The sequence below is a fragment of the Periplaneta americana genome, chromosome 7 (genome assembly GCF_040183065.1).
Source record: "Periplaneta americana isolate PAMFEO1 chromosome 7, P.americana_PAMFEO1_priV1, whole genome shotgun sequence".
Classification (NCBI taxonomy): Eukaryota; Metazoa; Arthropoda; class Insecta; order Blattodea; family Blattidae; genus Periplaneta; species Periplaneta americana.
The window spans coordinates 15,034,545-15,055,006 of NC_091123.1; the positions used below are offsets into that span (position 1 = coordinate 15,034,545).

Here is a 20,462-nt window from a genome sequence, read left to right on the forward strand (position 1 = left end):
ATAGCGAAACGATTTAGTTTCTCATGTTATCAGTTATATTTCTGTCTATTTTATATAACCACGTTCCCACAGTATACTTTATATTCGATCGCATAGCTCACATGCCACGTCACGCCTCCTCATTTGTAAATGCATATATACATAGGCGGAGTTATGGGGGGGGGGACCACTGCTCCCCCCAAATTTGTCTGAACTCTTTATTTTTCTATTCATTCATTCATAATGTTCTGTCCAAGGGCAGGTCTTTCACTGCAAACCCAGCAATCTTCAGTCTTTCCTATTTTCTGCCTTTCTCTTAGTCTCCGCATATGATCCATATATCTTAATGTCGTCTATTATCTGATATCTTCTTCTGCCCCGAGCTCTTCTCCCGTTCACCGTTCCTACAGTAGGCAGTTTCTTCTCAGCCAGTGACCCAGCCAATTCATTTTCCTCTTCCTGATCAGTTTCAGCATCATTCTTTCTTCACCCACTCTTTTCAACACAGCTTCGTTTCTTACTCTGTCCATTTCACACGCTCCATCCTTCTCCATATCCACATTTCAAATGTTTCTATTCGCTGCTCTTCAATTCGTCGTAATATCCATGTTTCTGCACCATACAATGCTACACTCCACACAAAGCACTTCACTAATCTCTTCCTTAGTTCTTTCTTCAGAGGTCAGCAGAAGATGCTCCTTTTAATATTAAAAGCTTCCTTTGCCATTGCTGTCCTCCTTTTGACTTCCTGGCAGCAGCTCATGTTACTGCTTATAGTATAACACAAGTGTTTGAAGCTGTCCACTTGCTCCACTGCCTCATTTAGAATTCGCAAGTTTTCTATTAACGTTAGAAAATATTGAATTCAAAAGATTTTTTTTGCTTTTGTTTATGATTGTTTATGCGCTTAAATTGATGAATTAATGACTTCAGATCATATGTCTGGACTATAATATTTATTTTAAATTTATGAATGCACGGCGTAGTACAGTAGTGATCGGAGTAGTACAGTAGTGCACGGCATGGCACAGTAGTGCACGGCGTTGAACAACATCGCACGGCGCAGTCCGCGCAGTACATTATCGCACGGCTTGATACAGTAGCTCACGGCGTAGTACAGTAGTGAACGGCGTAGTAGCCTACAGTAGTGCACGGCATGGCACAGTAGTGCACGGCGTTGAACAACATCGCACGGCGCAGTCCGCGCAGTACATTATCGCACGGCTTGATACAGTAGCTCACGGCGTAGTACAGTAGTGAACGGCGTAGTAGCCTACAGTAGTGCACGGCATGGCACAGTAGTGCACGGCGTTGAACAACATCGCACGGCGCAGTCCGCGCAGTACATTATCGCACGGCTTGATACAGTAGCTCACGGCGTAGTACAGTAGTGAACGGCGTAGTAGCCTACAGTAGTGCACGGCATGGCACAGTAGTGCACGGCGTTGAACAACATCGCACGGCGCAGTCCGCGCAGTACATTATCGCACGGCTTGATACAGTAGCTCACGGCGTAGTACAGTAGTGAACGGCGTAGTAGCCTACAGTAGTGCACGGCATGGCACAGTAGTGCACGGCGTTGAACAACATCGCACGGCGCAGTCCGCGCAGTACATTATCGCACGGCTTGATACAGTAGCTCACGGCGTAGTACAGTAGTGAACGGCGTAGTAGCCTACAGTAGTGCACGGCATGGCACAGTAGTGCACGGCGTTGAACAACATCGCACGGCGCAGTCCGCGCAGTACATTATCGCACGGCTTGATACAGTAGCTCACGGCGTAGTACAGTAGTGAACGGCGTAGTAGCCTACAGTAGTGCACGGCATGGCACAGTAGTGCACGGCGTTGAACAACATCGCACGGCGCAGTACAGTAGCTCACGGCGTAGTACAGTAGTGATCGGCGTAGTACTTCCCTGGTGAGGCCAGAAGTGATGAAAAGTGTGCGGCAAGGAGTTTTGCAGAGATCTTCCTTTAGGGTATAGTTTTGGTAAATCTAGATTTCCGAATACCCTTGGCCTTCCTCGGTGCTTTTTAGTCAAATCCACAACCATGAAAGGGGCTTCCTCAGAATAGCTGTGTTTCATTTTCAGATCTCTTGGATGTTCTTTCCAACCGTATCCAAGTGGTTTTAACTTTGTTTTTATCCACAGTGGTTTTGCGATTGGTGATATCTTTATCTAAACATGTGGTACTGAAAAATTTGCAGCCTCCATTATAATGACATCGAAGTAAGAAGCTTTCTTTCTCGCAGTTCCGTCAATCTCCATCTATTGTTCTAGTACATGGAAGTTCGGATTGTATCGTTTTGATTTTTCAATCACTGAAAAATCATGGTCATCTGGAAAAACTATGACCTGATATGAAGAATTTTTTATCAATATTCTGAAGACTGGGCGAGTTCTGTAGAATGTGAGATAAAAATGTACATTTATATTTCTATTATGTCCACCGCATGCATCACTGTAGAGTATCAAATGTGTTACCGTATATTATTAGAAAGTTTCTCTTCGATGTGTTTTATAAGGCATGATCCTTTTTTCCTGTGGACCACATATGTACATAAAACCTTTACTGGAGAGGTGATCATGAATGCCCAAATTATAGATCCACATCTGTCGTTTGTGGCTTACAGATTATGATGTGGCTTAGTCAGGTATGGCAATCACAAAACCGGCTTTTCAAGAAGTTCCAAATGCAACTTACGATATCATTAGCATTCCGTAACAGATGTTGGTTGGTCATTTGTATCACATACAGTATTGCAAAATCTCTTTCCCTAGGAATGATTATCCCAATTCTTTCTAATATTGTGGGTCAGTCACCTTTGGCGCTGAGTCCTTCAATTTATGAGTTGTTATTTAGTGAATTGTCCGAAGACAGGTCTAGACCCCACAAGTAACACAAACAAGGCGTCACTCATGATATAACTAGGTTAGGAGATAATGGGGTAAAGTGGCCAGTTCCTTTCCATCTCCATTGCATACATCGCTAACTAGATATATATTACACTAACCAGATTTCAGATGTAGCTATACAAACTGTTTATTGTTCTTCTTCTGACACATATCGTCAAGTGAAATGTACTAGTATAGGACAAAATTCCAGAATACCCGGAAAACCCCTTCTTTTCTGTCTCACATTACGCATACTGATTCTTTATACGCTTATATATTTTTAAGTTCCTATAATGATTCTCTATTTACGGATCGAGTAGGATGGCGAAATATTGTCTGCGTATCGCTCGACGTTTCATCATATTATCAACTGAACAAGAATAGATAAGGTTTATAACAGCTAGCCGATTTATCCACGTGATAAGCACAGATACATAACTATTATTCAAAGTGGACACAAATCCCCACAACGGTGATTTTAATTAGGCATATATAAAAAAAGAAAACTGGAACAATGTTTAACGTTGAAGTATCGCTTTCCTTCGTTTTCTTCTTGCTTCTGACGACGTCAAAAACAAAAGGTACGTCAATAACAATATAATAAAAATTAATTTATTGTTTTACAGTAATAATTGAAATATGACCTATAAGAACTATAATATTGGTATTGAAAGTACAATTTTTCTATCTTAAATGCATGGATTTTGCTTGTTTTTAAGCGAGATGTGACAGACTTCGCAGATATTTCGAAACTTACGCCGGAAATGTTTATCGATCATGTGAAACCTCTTAACTCTTGACTATATAATTATCGTCATCGTCGTCGTCGTCATCGTCATCATCATCATCATCATCATCATCATCATCATCATCATCATCAAGCTTTGTATTTTTAGGACATAAGCAATTCAAATTAGGTTCTTCAAAGTTTTAAAACGCTAAAATGTTACTAGCAGGGCTGTATAACCTATATTCACGATTTTCGTGTGTAACGTTGGGTTATTTTGGCACAGGAAAGGTGTTTATGTTGGTCTGTTGGAGCTGGGACTTCTTCAAGTAGGCATAGGTGTCTTACCTGTAGCATAATGAACTATAACTTGAAAAAAGTGGATTTGAAGAGTTTTCATACTGCATGATTGAATTTATTATAGTTATGTTGCTCGATCTCGGGAACAATCGACTTCGAGTGTACACAGGAGAGGAAGTTTAGGATTTTAGAAATCTATTTTTAGAAATTAAGGAAAGCATGAATCATATCATTCTTTTCAAAGCATTAGCAGTATATTATTATCTGCAGTGTACACTGAGGGTCATAAAATTAATCATGGGATTTCCATTCATCCGAACGATACTGACTTTCAAGGAAGCAATGATCAATATTTCCTATTGCTGGGGTCTGCATATTGAGAATAATTTAATCCAAAAATTACGACTAAAATAAATAATTCATTAACGTTAGGTCGCTAATGGACTATGAAAACACCGGAATTCACAAGGGTCTTATTTTAAACTAGCCGTACCCGTGCGCTCAGCTGCACCCGTTAGAAATAAATATAAAGTAATTACATAATTAAAATAGGACGTTTGATCCAGGGAACATTCGTGTTTGATAGAAGGATAAATCGTTTAATATGTTACTTAATTTAAATTGTATTTAAATAATTAAAATGCGGTCATTTTGGTCCAGAGAGCAATCATTTGGTGCAATGACAATTCCATTAACATGTTTCTTAATTTTTATTACATGCAACCATAGTTTAATGAAGATTGACACATCATTTACTTTTAATGTGTATATTTTATATTACTTGCTATATGTTTCAGAAGTTACTGTGATAACATTGTAGAATTATGTCCATCTAGAGAAACTACACTTTCCAATGGTGAAATAATAATTAAACAAGTAATTAGCTTCCGATATTACTTCATACAAACACAGAAATATTCTCTTAGCCTATGTTCAATAGCTTTCGATTGTTGTTGTCCAAGGCCCCTTATAGACGAAGTCATTTGTTTTTATTTCAGTACAGCGCCTTAGATGGCGTTGTTATTGTAATTTTAAAACTCATTTATCTGATTAAATATCAGTCCTATCAAAATTTTGTATAGAATACAACTTATCGGAAATTATTTTTAAAGAAACTTTTGTTATGTAATATTTTTCATGAAAATCAATAATAAGCGAGATATTTCGATTTATTTAATTCAGGCCCCCTTATAACCCCCCTTTTAAATAAAGTATTTTGAATGCCATAGGATAGCCTAAAATCTAAGTCACAACGAACTTAATTTATATTCCAATTTTCATATAAATCGGTTCAGCCATTATCGCGTGAAAAGGTAACAAACATCCAGACAGACAGACATACATACAAACAAAAATTAAAAAAAAAAGCGATTTTCGGTTTCAGAATGGTTAGTTATACATGTCAACAGCAATTATTTTTGGAAAATCGAAAATTATCAGAAAAATTTTGGCTACAGATTTATTATTAGTATAGATTAAATAAATAAATAAATAAATAAATAAATAAATAAATAAATAAATAAATAAATAAACGAATAAATAAATACATAAATAAATGGATAAACAAATAAATAAATAAACAGGCAATCAGACGGACAAACAAAGACACAAACAAATTAAATAAATAAATAAATAAATAAATAAATAAATATTAATTTTTTCTGTGCCTAGGTACTGCCCATCTTTTGTTTCCACACGAATCCCCATAAATCAGTCAGAAATGCTATGCGTGCTTTAAATGATCCTCTGTGTACGGCAGTGGTTTACAATGTGCTAAGGACTGCAGACTCAAAAAGCAAGCTATGGACCCCTGTGTTTGGAAATGTTGATTTTTGTATGGTAGTTATCTATGCGAAGAAATTACAAAAATATATAGTGTGATTTAGTTACAAAAAATAGACAAATTCAATTGCACTAACTTCTATTAACTTATAAGTGATTAAAATATGACATGTTCAACGCTACGGTACTCAACCTGAATGTGATGAGAGAAATCTTGCCTGTTTTTTGCCCTGAAAAATGCGTTCTATATCCGATTCAATATTACATACATTTAGTCTTAATTGTGATAAAGAATGAATCGATTTCTTTGTCTGTTTTTCGTTTTATTTCGTCCATGAAGAATGAAGATATCTGAAAAAAAGTAAATATTTCAGATTTCTTATGTATTGTATTATAATCAGGAAAATTGTCACTTAGAATTGGCCCAGTGTAATTATTAAAAGTGTTTTCAATGAACTATCATAACTGATTCATAAGTATAATCCCTATCATAATATACAGTAGAATTCCTCGTATCCGGCAACTGTGGGACAAAGCCAGTGCCGGATAACTGACTTTGCCGGATAATTGGGAAATATGTTTTAGGTTATGAAAAGACATACTGTACTGCACAAACATTTTTTTCCATGTTGAAATTTAGTAAGTTAATTTTCGTGTAGATATTTAAAAATAAAGTTTTGTAATACGTACAATGTTTATTTTTTGTACTGAATACGGTAATGTAGATTAATCAGTTCATAATTACAGTAATACATAATAGCGTAAAAATACTAAAAGTGTTCGTAACCTTACTATAATTTTAAATGGCTGCCATGTGACATGTTTCCTGGCAAATACTCTGTAGTAATATCTTCTCACTCTCCCAATTCTTTGCTTTTCTCGACCGCTGTTTCCTAAACATGTCCGCTAGTGCTGCTTATGACTAGGTTTTCTCCGGAGCGGTTGTTTGCGCGCTTTCAATCGGAGACCTCCGGTTACCTCCGATTGATGCCGCGCAGGTTGTATATGTGCTGTGGCGCAGACATACACTTTCCGCTGAGCATTCCTTTAGTCGGATCAGGTAGTAATTCGAGTCTGCTGACGTCCGCGTATCTTTTAAAATAAGTTCTAATTTGTTGTTGTTTAATCTCTCTTTTATGTTAATCTCTCTCTCTTTCTTCGGCTCTTTTTTTTTTGTGTTGCTTAAAGTGCTACGTTAGCTGACAGATTTTTTTTTTTTCTAGTTTTGAAATTCATAGTATATGTGAAAAGCCGTATTAGTTTTATGTCATTGATCAAATTAATAACATTCAATCTAACTGCAAAACTAACGCAAGAGTAAAGCTTTTCGGTAGCTAATGTAAACATTTATATTTTAATTCTCCTAGAAACTCTCGTTTAATCGCAAACAGGGTTTGTCAATTATTATTCTAATCGGTTTAGTTAACGTAAAATATATTAAGGGAGTTTCAGAATGAAACAAAAGAAACGTGGGCTATCAATGGGATAAAGTTTACTGTCCAACATAATTTATTCAGATTCTTCACCGGACAGGATTGTGATTATTGTGTTAAAGGGTGTCAGTATTTGAACTGCCTCTTCTAAAACGCGCCACTCTTGCTCTGTAATAAAAATATAAATGGATATAAATTTAAGGATAATTGTAATAATATTATTACCAGATGTTTCTTTAGTTTCATTCAGAAATATTTTAATCCATACAGTAAAATATAACTCAAGTTGTCTAAACAATAAAATATAACTCAAGTCGTCTTGTAAATATATCATATGTTTTTTATTGCCTTGAAAGTTACGTTTTAGAGAAATTTCGAGACTTTTTCATAGACTGTGAGCCTTTGGGAACAACAGCACTAAAACAATTTAAAAAGAAATCGTATCAAATGTTTTGCGTAATTGTTTTCATCAAGTTCGCGATTGTGTGATCGCTTCAAATGGTCTAACAAATTCGAAGTTCCACCACCCTTAGAGTAAATTCGACCACAAAGTTTACAGTGTCCGAATTATTATTACTACCTACTAAATTAAAGGATTTCCATGCGACGGATATCTGATTTGGTGCCATTTCATTCCACTCACAACTACCGTCAGTCCGTACGCGCCGGTCGTCCTTGAGCTAACTGTCGCTTCGTTCCGAACCCCCGCAACCCTCCGTATGTCCCCTGTTCCACCTACGGTAGTACCGGAGATCACCGGTGGAGAGCTTTATTCGTAATCTCCGATTCCTCCGTAGCACTGATGTCCGCCCATCTCAATCCAATAGCATCCTGTACAATTTATGAAAACAAATAGGCTTTGCTGCAAAATTTCCCTAAATAATTCAGTTTCCCACATCATCATTACGCTGTATATTACTCCATTATTTTCATATATCATCTCAACGTCTCTACATGGTCTCTGCAGCTGAAAAGCATTAAATTTACTAATTGGTTACGCAGGTAACAATGCGGCGATTGGGGATTACTGCGAGGTGGACAAGAACTGCCTCACCAGGCAAATGGTGTGCGGACCTGGACAGGTCTGCGAATGTCTCCAGGGCCATTACGCCTCAGAGGACAACAGAAACTGCATTGCAAGTAAGTACCACTTTCTACTGTCATCCTCTGAGGAGTTTAGTGCTGAGAGGAATGCGATTCCGACTAGTCTAGCGCGGTACTGGAGTGGGAGGGAACAGTGACAGTGGCAGTCTGGAAGGAAGTACAGTCATACTGAAAACATTCGCCCAATTTACGAGAGCAGTATGCCTATTAGTTTTCTAACGTATTTTTGGCGAGATAGAGATACACCATTCCTACTTACGTGTTCAGAGGAGGAAAGTATTGTAGAAAATTTTATTAATTAATTGATTTTTCTATTGATTTATCTATTTAATTATCTATTTATCTATTTACAGTATCTATTTATCTATTTATTTACTTATTTATTTATTTATTTATTTATTTATTTATTTATTTATTTATTCTAGTGAAGTTAAGGCCATCACACCACCAGAAATACAAATACAATAAAAAAAATAAAAATCATAATACAACTACAATAATATAAATGAATAGAAGAATCATACTATAAAGTTTAGTGATTAGTAGAATTGAATTAAATTTGTAAAGTAATCAATTTAAATAGACTGTACTGCTAAACTCACTTGAGAAGTAAAACTACTTGATTTGTATTTTAAGATATCACCAACAAATGATTTTCGCATGACATTATAGGAATCTGTTTTTCACGATACCAATCACACATATTCTAAAATTCCAATAGAATAAAACCAAAAACTTTTTTACAGCATGTTTCCTTAAAAATGACTTGTAACGGTGAAATATTTAATATGAGTAATTCATATAATATTAACATAGCTGACATCAGGGAGATGTTTGTGCAAAAATTGCAACAATATATTTAATATATTAATAACAAAACCATATAGGCCTAGGTAAACAATATGTATATGATATGACATATTCACACACTACTACAAACTGAAGACTGCATATTTTTGGACGATTAATACTTCCCACTCCGCTCGGCTCGGCTTCGTTGTAGCAACAAAAGAATCTACCTGCAACCCCCCCCCACCTCACCGATGGCAAGAATACCTCAGGTCCCAGCGCTAAACTCGTCGGAGGAAGACAGTGGATGACTGATTCAGCCTTGGCCACTTGTGGGCACGATGACCACAAAACACAATTATTTGGTATCCTACTAATGTCAAAAAGAAAAAGGTACCTACTAGAATATTCTTTCTTTCTGTTTTCATTCTTATTTTATGATATCAATACCTAATTATACATAGTAATTATTTTTATGAAATTAAATAAAGCTACCAAATTAATAAAATTAACATACTTACATATGCAATTTTCATATGGAAATATAACAGACTAAAAGTCAACATAGTGTAGCAGTCCATCCAAGCAGATAAATATGCATTTAACAATTTATTTTGTTTTATAACGTAGTTACAAAAACAAAACAGAAGTCACTATTGTAGATATGGGTAATTCAAATAATTGAAAGGACTTAGAATTAGAAAACATTATTTTCGGTTCAAGTTGTTTTCAATCATGCCATGGAGAAGGAGGGAAAGATAGAGAGGTTAGAGGTTAGGAGAGGAGAGGAAGGAGAAAGTGAGAGGGAGAGAGAGGGAGAAATTTCAACATGTTGTAGTTTAGATTTGAAATTAATATTGGTTAAGAGAACAAAGTTCAGAATGTGCTAGATTTTTCAATGGAAAAGCATCTGACAGATGGTATTCCCTCAGAGGTATTAAAAGTGGACACTGAAATAACGATCAATATAATCCACCACCTTGATGAAAAAATTTTGAAAGGAAGGACAATACCAACTTACTTACAAATGGATTTTATAGAACTCGGAGGTTCATTGCCGCCCTCACAAAAAGTCCGCAATTGGTGCCTATCCTGAGCGAGATAAATCCAGTCTCTACCATCATATCCCACCTCCCTCAAATGCATTTTAATATTATCCTCTCATCTACGACTCGGCCTCCCCAAAGGTCTTTTTTCCTCCGATCTCCCAACTAACACTCTACAGTACAGCATCGATTATCCGAATATCGATCAACGGAAACATCGGTTAACCGAAAGTGTTCCAGTCGGAAAATTCAAATTTGCGGGCGCGCCATGTAGAAGTTTCGCTAGCGCTGTTTGCCAGTTTTAGCGGCAAAAAAACGAGTTTCAGCTCTGAAGCATAATGAAAAAAATTTTGGTCTTCTTTTCCTAAACTGCAGGCCTACTTTAATAACCATTTTGAACTTGTCAAACTAGACTAGTCAGTTCTCTGTGTTATTTGTAAGAGGTGTGATACAAAATATTTAGGCCTATTGTATGTATAGTTTTGTGTTTAATATCAGTGTTTCGGTACAATTTGTTTTCGTAAATGATCTGATATCCGAAAAATCGGTTATCCGAACACCTCCCCCCGATTCCAATTATTGTTTCGGATAATCGATGCTCTACTGTATATACATTTCTGGATTCACCCATACGTGCTACATGTCCTGCCCATCTCAAACGTCTGTTCCAAGTCACCACACTGTATAACTCATAACTGTTTTTAACAGCCGTGATATTGAAAAAAACGTTTGTGCGAGATCGTGCGTATTTGCTTGGTTTCCGCACAAAACCAATCCGCGGAAAGTGTGAAATTCCACATTCATATTCCCAACCTAACACACATAACAAATTCCCTCTTCTTACCGCTTAAGTGACATATTGATTTTACTGCTTTAGGCTTTTAACATATTATTTTTAGAGACGTTCAATATAGTAATAATTATAAATTGGAAACTTACCACTGCAATTTCACCTAAATTATTGCACTGTTATTATTGTTTTTAAATATTTGCAAAAATTAAGTAAACTCTACAACTCCACTAAAGTTACTGGATTTGTGATGCAAGTAACATTAAGGAAGCCGTGAAAAAATCAACAAGATTCCAGATGCCGATGTTATTACTGCAATATGTTTTATAAATAATATTGTTAAAATATTAAAATGAAAAATAAATCATTACATAACCTTACCGTTTGTTTTAAGTTCGCATTTATAATAATAATAATAATAATAATAATAATAATAATAATAATAATAACAATAATAATAATAATAATAATGTTTTATTTTCGCTGGCAGAGTTAAGGCCATAAGGCCTTCTCTTCCACTCAACCAGCCTTAATCAATACAATACATATTTAAATTACAAACTAAACTTAAAAGGTTCTCCTGCAATATTCTTCAATTTTAACGACTAGTAGACTACATATTTATTTAAATTTAGATAAACCTATAAGGTAAAGTAGTAACTTAATTAATGAGCTAATTTAATTCAATCAATTATAAATAATTTAATATTTGGGATAGCTAGTAAAATGATGAAAATTAATTTAATATAAGCTTACTAGACCTATGTTACAGGGAGAAAAAAAATATATATATATATATAAATCTAAAATATATTTTTATAATGAGAATATTAATGTAATTGCCATTAGAGGTTTTGTAAATCTATTTAGAGAAATTAATGATGATAATAAGAATGGACAGATGTTAGTTTCATTATAAGTAACAAATATTAATCAGCAATTAATCTGTTAAGTAAGAATTTATACAATTTTGACCTAAATGAAGTAAGTTATTGTCCAACAACCCCTTACATCACTCGGAAGCGAGTTCCAATTTCTAGCAACTGAAACTGTATAAGACTGGGGGGGGGGGGGGAAACAGACGTATATCACGGCCTGCTGGAGTATAGTAAACACAGAAAACATTTTAAAGCAACAATGTTGAAGATAGATATTTTTGTTTCCCAAATTTGCCTTCATTGAACAGAAACCAAGATGGAGATTTCATTGCAAATATTTAGAAATTCATCTTTCAGGTATGTAATAAACGATCTTCGCACAAAATAATGTACGATACACGAGCGGTATGTTTTCTTTCAATTCTCGGAAATTAAAAAAGCTCAACTACGTTTCGCTTTTTCAAACTTTTCCTCGAAGATGAAAACTTCAACATACCGCTCTTGTAACGCAGATTACTATTTTGACATGTCTGTCTCCATAGATAATTTTTTTTATACCATTAGTTTGATTTTTAATTCTTGTCTCACGATTAATTTATTTTCTCTATTTTCGAGCATACTTATAATTCTAATATTCCCAAATATTTCATTTTGTATGATTTACACAGATCGTCCACCTCTGCTTCGGCATGTGGGCGTGAGGCCAGCAGCCGGCTGGTCGGTCTAGGCCCTTCACGGGCTGTAGCGCCACAGATTATTATTATTATTATTATTATTATTATTATTATTATTATTATGATTTACACAGCTACGAGTGGGATTTGCTTCGAACCTGCAGACTGTGCGAGCTTGTCTTATTCCACCTGTGTGTACATGAATGAGATAAGTGGCGAATGCATGTGCAAGGAAGGATACGCACCCAGTGAGGACGAAAAGGAATGTCTCGCAGGTAGATATAGAAAGCAAACATTGTGATACTGATTCTTTAAACCCTTCATATGCAATGTCTGTAAACGGTACTGTTTACGAGTATATACGACGTTTCTCCGTTTCATAAAACATATTACTCTGCCAAATTGCATCCGGAGCTCTTCATTTTTGAATGAGTAACTATTTAGCCAGGCAGCGAAATTTGTTGCCCGATGAAACAGGTTTGCTATTCCTTTACTATATACTGTTTTCGCTGTAAGAAAAATCCTAATGTAAACATAAGCACGTTGCTCTCATAGCTACTCGTGATTGGTTCCCAGTCGAAACACTCGCACGACGCAGGGAAATATAGTTCGTATTTGGAAACCATAATCTTGTGGTATTTGAAAATAAAAAATTAAATTCTAGTTGTTAAATACGATGTAACATATAAACTTCACTCATATGTAAAACGCTATGTAAAAGAAAAGCTACTTTTATATTTTATTATGTACTATGAACGCGGATGAATACCAACAGTAATACCGAGGTATAATCTTTTCGCTGTAAGAAAAATCCTAATGTAAACATAAGCACGTTGCTCTCATAGCTACTCGTGATTGGTTCCCAGTCGAAACACTCGCACGACGCAGGGAAATATAGTTCGTATTTGGAAACCATAATCTTGTGGTATTTGAAAATAAAAAATTAAATTCTAGTTGTTAAATACGATGTAACATATAAACTTCACTCATATGTAAAACGCTATGTAAAAGAAAAGCTACTTTTATATTTTATTATGTACTATGAACGCGGATGAATACCAACAGTAATACCGAGGTATAATCTTTTCGCTGTAAGAAAAATCCTAATGTAAACATAAGCACGTTGCTCTCATAGCTACTCGTGATTGGTTCCCAGTCGAAACACTCGCACGACGCAGGGAAATATAGTTCGTATTTGGAAACCATAATCTTGTGGTATTTGAAAATAAAAAATTAAATTCTAGTTGTTAAATACGATGTAACATATAAACTTCACTCATATGTAAAACGCTATGTAAAAGAAAAGCTACTTTTATATTTTATTATGTACTATGAACGCGGATGAATACCAACAGTAATACCGAGGTATAATCTTTTCGCTGTAAGAAAAATCCTAATGTAAACATAAGCACGTTGCTCTCATAGCTACTCGTGATTGGTTCCCAGTCGAAACACTTGCACGACGCAGGAAAATATAGTTCGTATTAGGAAACCATAATCTTGTATTATTTGAAAATAAAAAATTGAATTCTAGTTGCTAAATATGATGAAACATATAACTTCACTCATATGTAAAACGCTATGTAAAAGAAAAGCTACTTTTATATTTTGTTATGTACTATGAACGCGGATGAATACCAACAGTAATACCGAGGTATAATCTTTTCGCTGTACGAAAAATCCTAATGTAAACAATAGCACGTGACTGAAGTGAGGCTTCATTGGCCACTGTTTGGCGCCATAGATTCTCTGTACGTGTTCCCGCCTATTGTTGTACATTCTGTTCCATGTTAAACATTTCCCTTACTCATCATGTAGGCCTAACCTCAATACTATGCATTCGTTTGCTTAGAAAATATTTACTTTATAATTAAATTATTTTTAAACTTAGGCATAAAGTCAATCGCTGCCAGACAACGGAGTTATTCCTTCCAATCGGAGTCGTCAGAACTATCGTCGGCAGGATTTATGACAGCGTCAGTTATCCCTTCCAGCTGGAACGTTGGATTCAACTCACTTAACTTATTATAGACATTTAAGACTATTTGTTATTCTCCGCATTTTAAAGGGTTTCCACTCTTATGTTTAATAACCACACACACCGAGGATGCAGAAGCAATACTTCAGTACCACGTGCTTAAGTGAACAACTACGAGCTCAAGTGACACCATCTTGTTACAAGAACAGACTATCTCGGTATTACTGTTGGTATTCATCCGCGTTCATAGTACATAACAAAATATAAAAGTAGCTTTTCTTTTACATAGCGTTTTACATATGAGTGAAGTTATATGTTTCGTCATATTTAGCAACTAGAATTCAATTTTTTATTTTCAAATAATACAAGATTATGGTTTCCTAATACGAACTATATTTTCCTGCGTTATGTGAGTGTTTCGACTGGGAGCCAATCACGGGTATGACAGCAACGTGCTTATGTTTACATTAGGATTTTTCTTACAGCGAAAACAATATAGTCTGTTCTTGTAACAAGCTGGCGTCACTTGAGTCCGTAGTTGTTCACGTAAGCACGTGGTACTCAAGTATGGCTTCTGCATCCTCGGTGTGTGTTGTGGAAACCCTCTCAAAAGCGGAGAAAAACAAATAGTCTTAAATGTATGTAATAAGTTAAGTGAGTTGAATCCAACATTATCTGTTCAGAGCAAGTCAATCAGACCGCATGTTCCATCTGGAAGGATAACAGCTGACGCTGTTGTGGACCTTCTCGTCATAAATCCTGCCGACGATAGTTCTGACGACTCCGATATGGAAGGAATAACTCCTCTGTCCGGCAGCGATTGACCTTACATCTAAGTTTAAAATAATTTAATTACAGTAATTGTAACGTAAATGTTTCCTAAGCAAACGAATGCATAGTAGTGAGGTTAGGCCTACTTAAATGTTTAGATGATAATAACATGAAACAGAATGTACAACAGTAGGCGGGAACATGTACTGAGAATCTAGGGCGCCAAACAGCGGCCAATGAAGCCTCACTTCAGTCACGTGCTATTGTTTACATTAGGATTTTTCTTACAGCGAAAAGATTATAGGTACAGGTTTGTTTACTTGCGCGTGAGTAGAGTCATGGTCGCAATAGAGAAGGATATGTAGACACCACAGATTTTGGCATAATGACCTGAAGTGTAGAATGAAAATAGAAATTTCTGACTAGGGTGCAGTCGTGTCAGGACGGACCAGGGCGCCACCTCGGTACTTTTTTCTGCAATTTCGGAGTGCCCTGCTTCTTTACTTCTACTTTTAAAATAACAATTGTCTTACTTGCTTCTTATTCAACTTTGTATTAGGCCTATACAAGTATGGATTAGTAGTAAATAGCAGCGGACTACTACTGCTACTATTACTACTAGAGTCGAAGGCAATTCGGAGGGCGGTAGTCTGCTAGCATTTGCGTCGAGAGAGACAGATGGAGAGAGCAAGGCAGCATACAACATTGCCACATCGTACTTCACTAGAGTAAGATCGTCATAGGCCAAGAAGAAGCTTTGCTTTTTCATAATACGTTTTGATAAATTGTTTGTTACTGTATTACAAAAAATAGCTAATCAATTATTATTTTCCAAAATAGCTTTAGGCCTATATCATTATCAACATTAGCAATGCTTCAATTTTCTTTTTTCTGTCTAACTTTCTTCCATGCCTTGTTTAATTTTTCTGTCTTGTGATGCCATTATCATTTTTCCATTTAAGTCTACCTATTTAAAGTATTTATTTTTGGAAACCATATCTGCTTTCTTATATACCGGTACCGTAATTACAGACTTCATTTCTTTTCATTGTCAGATGCAATGCTTTCTGGTAGGTCTATTAAGTATTACTCTCAAACCTCTTTCTTTAAAATGTTATTAATTTCATTTTTAGTTTTTGTGTATTCTTTTTGGCTAAATTTCATGTCCCCTTTCGTGTAAACAAGAGTGTGCAGAATAATTTTATTTATTTATAAATATGACATTTTTATTTTCTAGCACTAACTGTACTTTGTAATGTAGGACTATTGAGCAGGACGAAAAATTATGTTCTACTGTCTTCCTCCGACGAATTTAGTGCTGGGACCTGAGGTATTCTTGCCATCGGTGCGGGGGGTTGCAGGTAGATTATTTTGTTGCTACAGCCAAGCCGAGCCGAGCGGAGTGGGAAGTATTAATCGTCCAAAAATATGCAGTCTTCAGTTTGTAGTAGTGTGTGACTGTGTGCACGAGTTAGGTACTCTATATACGAGTGAAATGTTTTCAGTATGATTGCACTTCCTTCCAGACTGCCGCTGTCACTGTTCCCTCCCAACCCAGTACCGCGTTAGACTAGTCGGAACTGCATTCCTCTCAGCACTAAACTCCTCAGGGGATGACAGTACCTGAATAGTGTATTGTAACTTCATTTTCAGTAGTCCAGAAAGGTCAAAATTGACCATGCTGGAGACATAGGCCTACTTCTTATCTTAGCTTTGGGATAGTTCATACCCTTAATTTAATAATTAACTTGGTTCCGAATATCCTCTAAAAATGTCTAAAAATAATAAAACTCACAGAAGCCAAAATTTTATATACAGTACCTTACACTGTTGAAGGTTCCTTCATAACTAGGTATGCTTGAAATGTCCTTGAAGTACAAAATGTACCTAACAGAAGTCTTGCGTATCGAATTAACAGATGTTGGATACCAGGGCTTTTGCAAACAAACCAGCCAGTGCACAACCATGCTCGGGGACTACGCCAGCTGCGTGCAAGATACGAGTGCGGGTACAGGTACAGGCACATGTGGATGTCAGACAGATTTTCACTACTCTAATGTAGATGAAATATGTATTGCAGATGTCAGTAAGTATATTGTTACTTAATATTTAATATCGATAAAATTCAATGTTTAAGACAAGATGCTCATTTTTACCTGCAATTTTTAATTTGTTTGTCAATAACATTACTAGTAGTCACTATCTTCATCAAAACAGTAGTAGAAAAATAAAATTTACCACCGCTAACATTGTCGCCACTACCACCACCATCACCACCACTACTATAATCTATACTAATAATAAATCTGTAGCCGAAATTTTTCTGGTAATTTTCGATTTTCCAAAAATAATTGGTCCTAACATATACAATTAACCACCCTGAAACCGAAAATCGCTTTTTTGAAATTTTTGCTTGTATGTCTTTCTGTCTGTCTGTCTGTCTGTATGTTTGTTACCTTTTCACGCGATAATGGCTGAACGGATTTCGATGAAAATTGGAATATAAATTAAGTTCGTTGTAACTTAGACTTTAGGCTATATGGTATTCAAAATACATTATTTAAAGGGGGGGTTATAAGGGGAACTGAAATAAATAAATCGAAATATCTCACTTATTATTGATTTTTGTGAAAAATGTTACATAACAAAAGTTTCTTTAAAACTAATTTGCGATAAGTTTTATTCCTTGAAAAATTTTGATAGGACTGATATTTAATGAGATAAATGGGTTTTAAAATTAAAATAACTGCCATCTAAGGCCGTGTAATGAATTAAAAAACAAATGACTTCGACTATAAGGGGCCTTGGACAGCAACAATCGAAAGCTATGAAAGATAGCCTACAGATAATGTTTCTGTGTTTGTATGAAGTAATATCAGAGCTAAATTAACTGATTTGTATAATTAATTATTAATTCACCATTGGAAAGTGTAGTTTCTCTAGATGGACATAATGTTATAATGTTATTAGAGTAACTTGTGAGTGAATCGAGGACAGGTAAGATTAAAATAGCTTTTTATGCACAGAAAACTTGATAGGCTATTCTATACATTCGTTTCCTTTATTTCCTAAAATAATTTTTATGAGTGGTCTCTTTTAATTATGCAAATACAATTTAAATTAAGTAACATAATAAACGATTTATCCTTATATCAAACACGAATGTTCCCTGGATCAAATGTCCTATTTTAATTATGTAATTACTTTATATTTATTTCTAACGGGTGCAGCGGAGCGCATGGGTACGCCTAGTAATAATAATAATAATAATAATAATAATAATAATAATAATAATAATAGGACGTACAAACCAAAAGATTACAGATGGCAAGGAGAATCTTTATAAAGAATACCAGATGAGGACTAAAGAAGCCGCTGTGGAACATAATTAATTACTGATAATGATAATTGATATATCCCACTACAAATCAACAGAAAGAAGGCCACGAAATTATGACAAGACCTACTGTGAAAATGGAACAGACTTGGGTCTAGGCCATGAAGCATGAAATAATAATAAAATATGGGAAACGATTTTTAACGACATGGAATTTTATTTTCTTTTCTTTTTCGTGATTCAAACAGCTGTTCTCGAGAGCAGCAACGGCAATGTATGTACGACATAATAAAATTGAACTTAGATAAAAATAATTATAGCAAAGTCTAGCGGGTTTCACCAACACATGTTAAAAAGTACTTAACTATAAGTTAAGTAACGAATGATTAGAACTTTAACAATTTGTTAAAAATGTTACTTTTCATGAAAACCTGTTAAAGAATTGTTATCCTTGTTTATTTTAATGATTGGAAAGATGAGACATGACAGTTAGGCGGCCGAGCTTGGAACTACAGTGCCATGTCGCCAATATGGACTACCACGCTGCCAACTGATGGAAGCTAGCAATTGTTAAGATGGCTGACATTAAAACATTCATTGACAATTGACGCGAAGGTAAGAAAACAATACAAAAATCGACAGAGAATCAAAGACGAAACGTACCAATGCTAACATTGTGTGCACAATAAATATCGCCAAGAGAGCTATGAAGCACTCGCCACTTGCGAACTGTAAGTTTGGCAACTCAACCGTTGTTACCATAGCAACGAGTCTACCACACTATGTGACATTCAGTTGTTTTTCCGATCGCAACGCTCCTGTCATGTCCCATCTTTAAAAAAAGAACAAGTATAGTTAACGCGTAGATAAGTAAGAATCTGTCTGAATCTAGAAAGCGGTGATCATCTATCAAATTTCTGAACGTTGCCTATTTCAGGCTTCAGGTTTTCCTCTTCCGGTTTCATCTAAGGAAATTCAAAATACATCTGCTTTCATAAATTTGTTACTTGAAGATAATTTAATTTATATAGGTACCATAACAACTTCAGTGAGAAATAATTTGTGTATAAATAGGGCAATGTTTGACGAAGATAATGTTTAAATATTTAATTTCATTTTACTTTCATTGTAGGCGAAATTGCTAACAACATTATTAATTTTGGATGTGAGACATACATGGAGGCAGATCTGGCAGGAGAAGATATGAGCGAAACAGTGGGTACCAGTGAATTAATGACTGAGGTATGTACCTGTTATTTATTAATAATTTTTAAGGTAGTTATTGTTGAAACACATTAAAATGTAATTTCTGTTTTAGAAGACATCATCATCTTCCACTCCTTGTACTCAATCCTCCACGAAGATGAAACTTCCTTCACAGACGCACAGGTCCCGAAACAATATTGCAGATTTGGCAGCTCAGAGTTCGGCAATGAATGAAGTAGAGAAAGATCTGCTGATTAAAAAATATAAGAAAGAAGAGGAACTGTTGGATCTAAAAATTCATAATGAATTAGTGAAAAAAGACACATTTGAAATACAAAAACTATTCACAGCAACTTTGTTCAAGGTTTTTCAGTCAATATATGTATGGATCACAGATACATTGGTCTCCGACAAATGGATCATGTTTTTTCGCTGAAAGTTGTATTTCGGTCACTGTATATTGATCAGAAATTTTAGGTCACTCAGCAAATTTGGGTCACGAATTTTCGGTCAATCATTTGAGTCACTAAAATCAGTAACTCGTTTCTCTGGTCAGATTGAAATAAGACAAAATAAAAGTTATTCCTGATCGTCTTCGCTATCAGTTTCTGTTTCTTCATAGTTCTCGCTTGGATTGAATTTCAGTGTGTGCGCTACAGTTATTAGATAAATATCCATCTGTCCGCCATCTTTATATTTTTCATATCTTTGCACTACAGCTAGTAGTTGCTCCTGGTTGTTAATATACTTATTGTTCAGGACAGGTTTCA

At 35.4% G+C, this 20,462-nt stretch overlaps 1 protein-coding gene across 3 annotated transcripts; it reads left to right on the forward strand.

Annotated features, from left to right (window-relative positions):
- Positions 1-3,201: 3,201 nt before the first annotated feature.
- LOC138702936 (uncharacterized) lies at positions 3,202-20,291 on the forward strand. Of its 3 annotated transcripts, none has more exons than XM_069830348.1 (6): positions 3,208-3,458; positions 8,122-8,259; positions 12,535-12,675; positions 17,068-17,235; positions 19,619-19,728; positions 19,808-20,291. In XM_069830348.1, exons 1-6 carry the CDS (start codon positions 3,392-3,394, stop codon positions 20,126-20,128), a joined length of 945 nt encoding a protein of 314 aa, XP_069686449.1. In that variant the 5' UTR covers positions 3,208-3,391; the 3' UTR covers positions 20,129-20,291. The 3 variants fall into 3 exon arrangements, with proteins under 3 accessions (XP_069686450.1, XP_069686449.1, XP_069686448.1); XM_069830347.1 differs by having other exon boundaries at positions 3,212-3,458; positions 19,805-20,291; XM_069830349.1 differs by lacking the exon at positions 12,535-12,675 and having other exon boundaries at positions 3,202-3,458; positions 19,805-20,291.
- Positions 20,292-20,462: the final 171 nt, after the last annotated feature.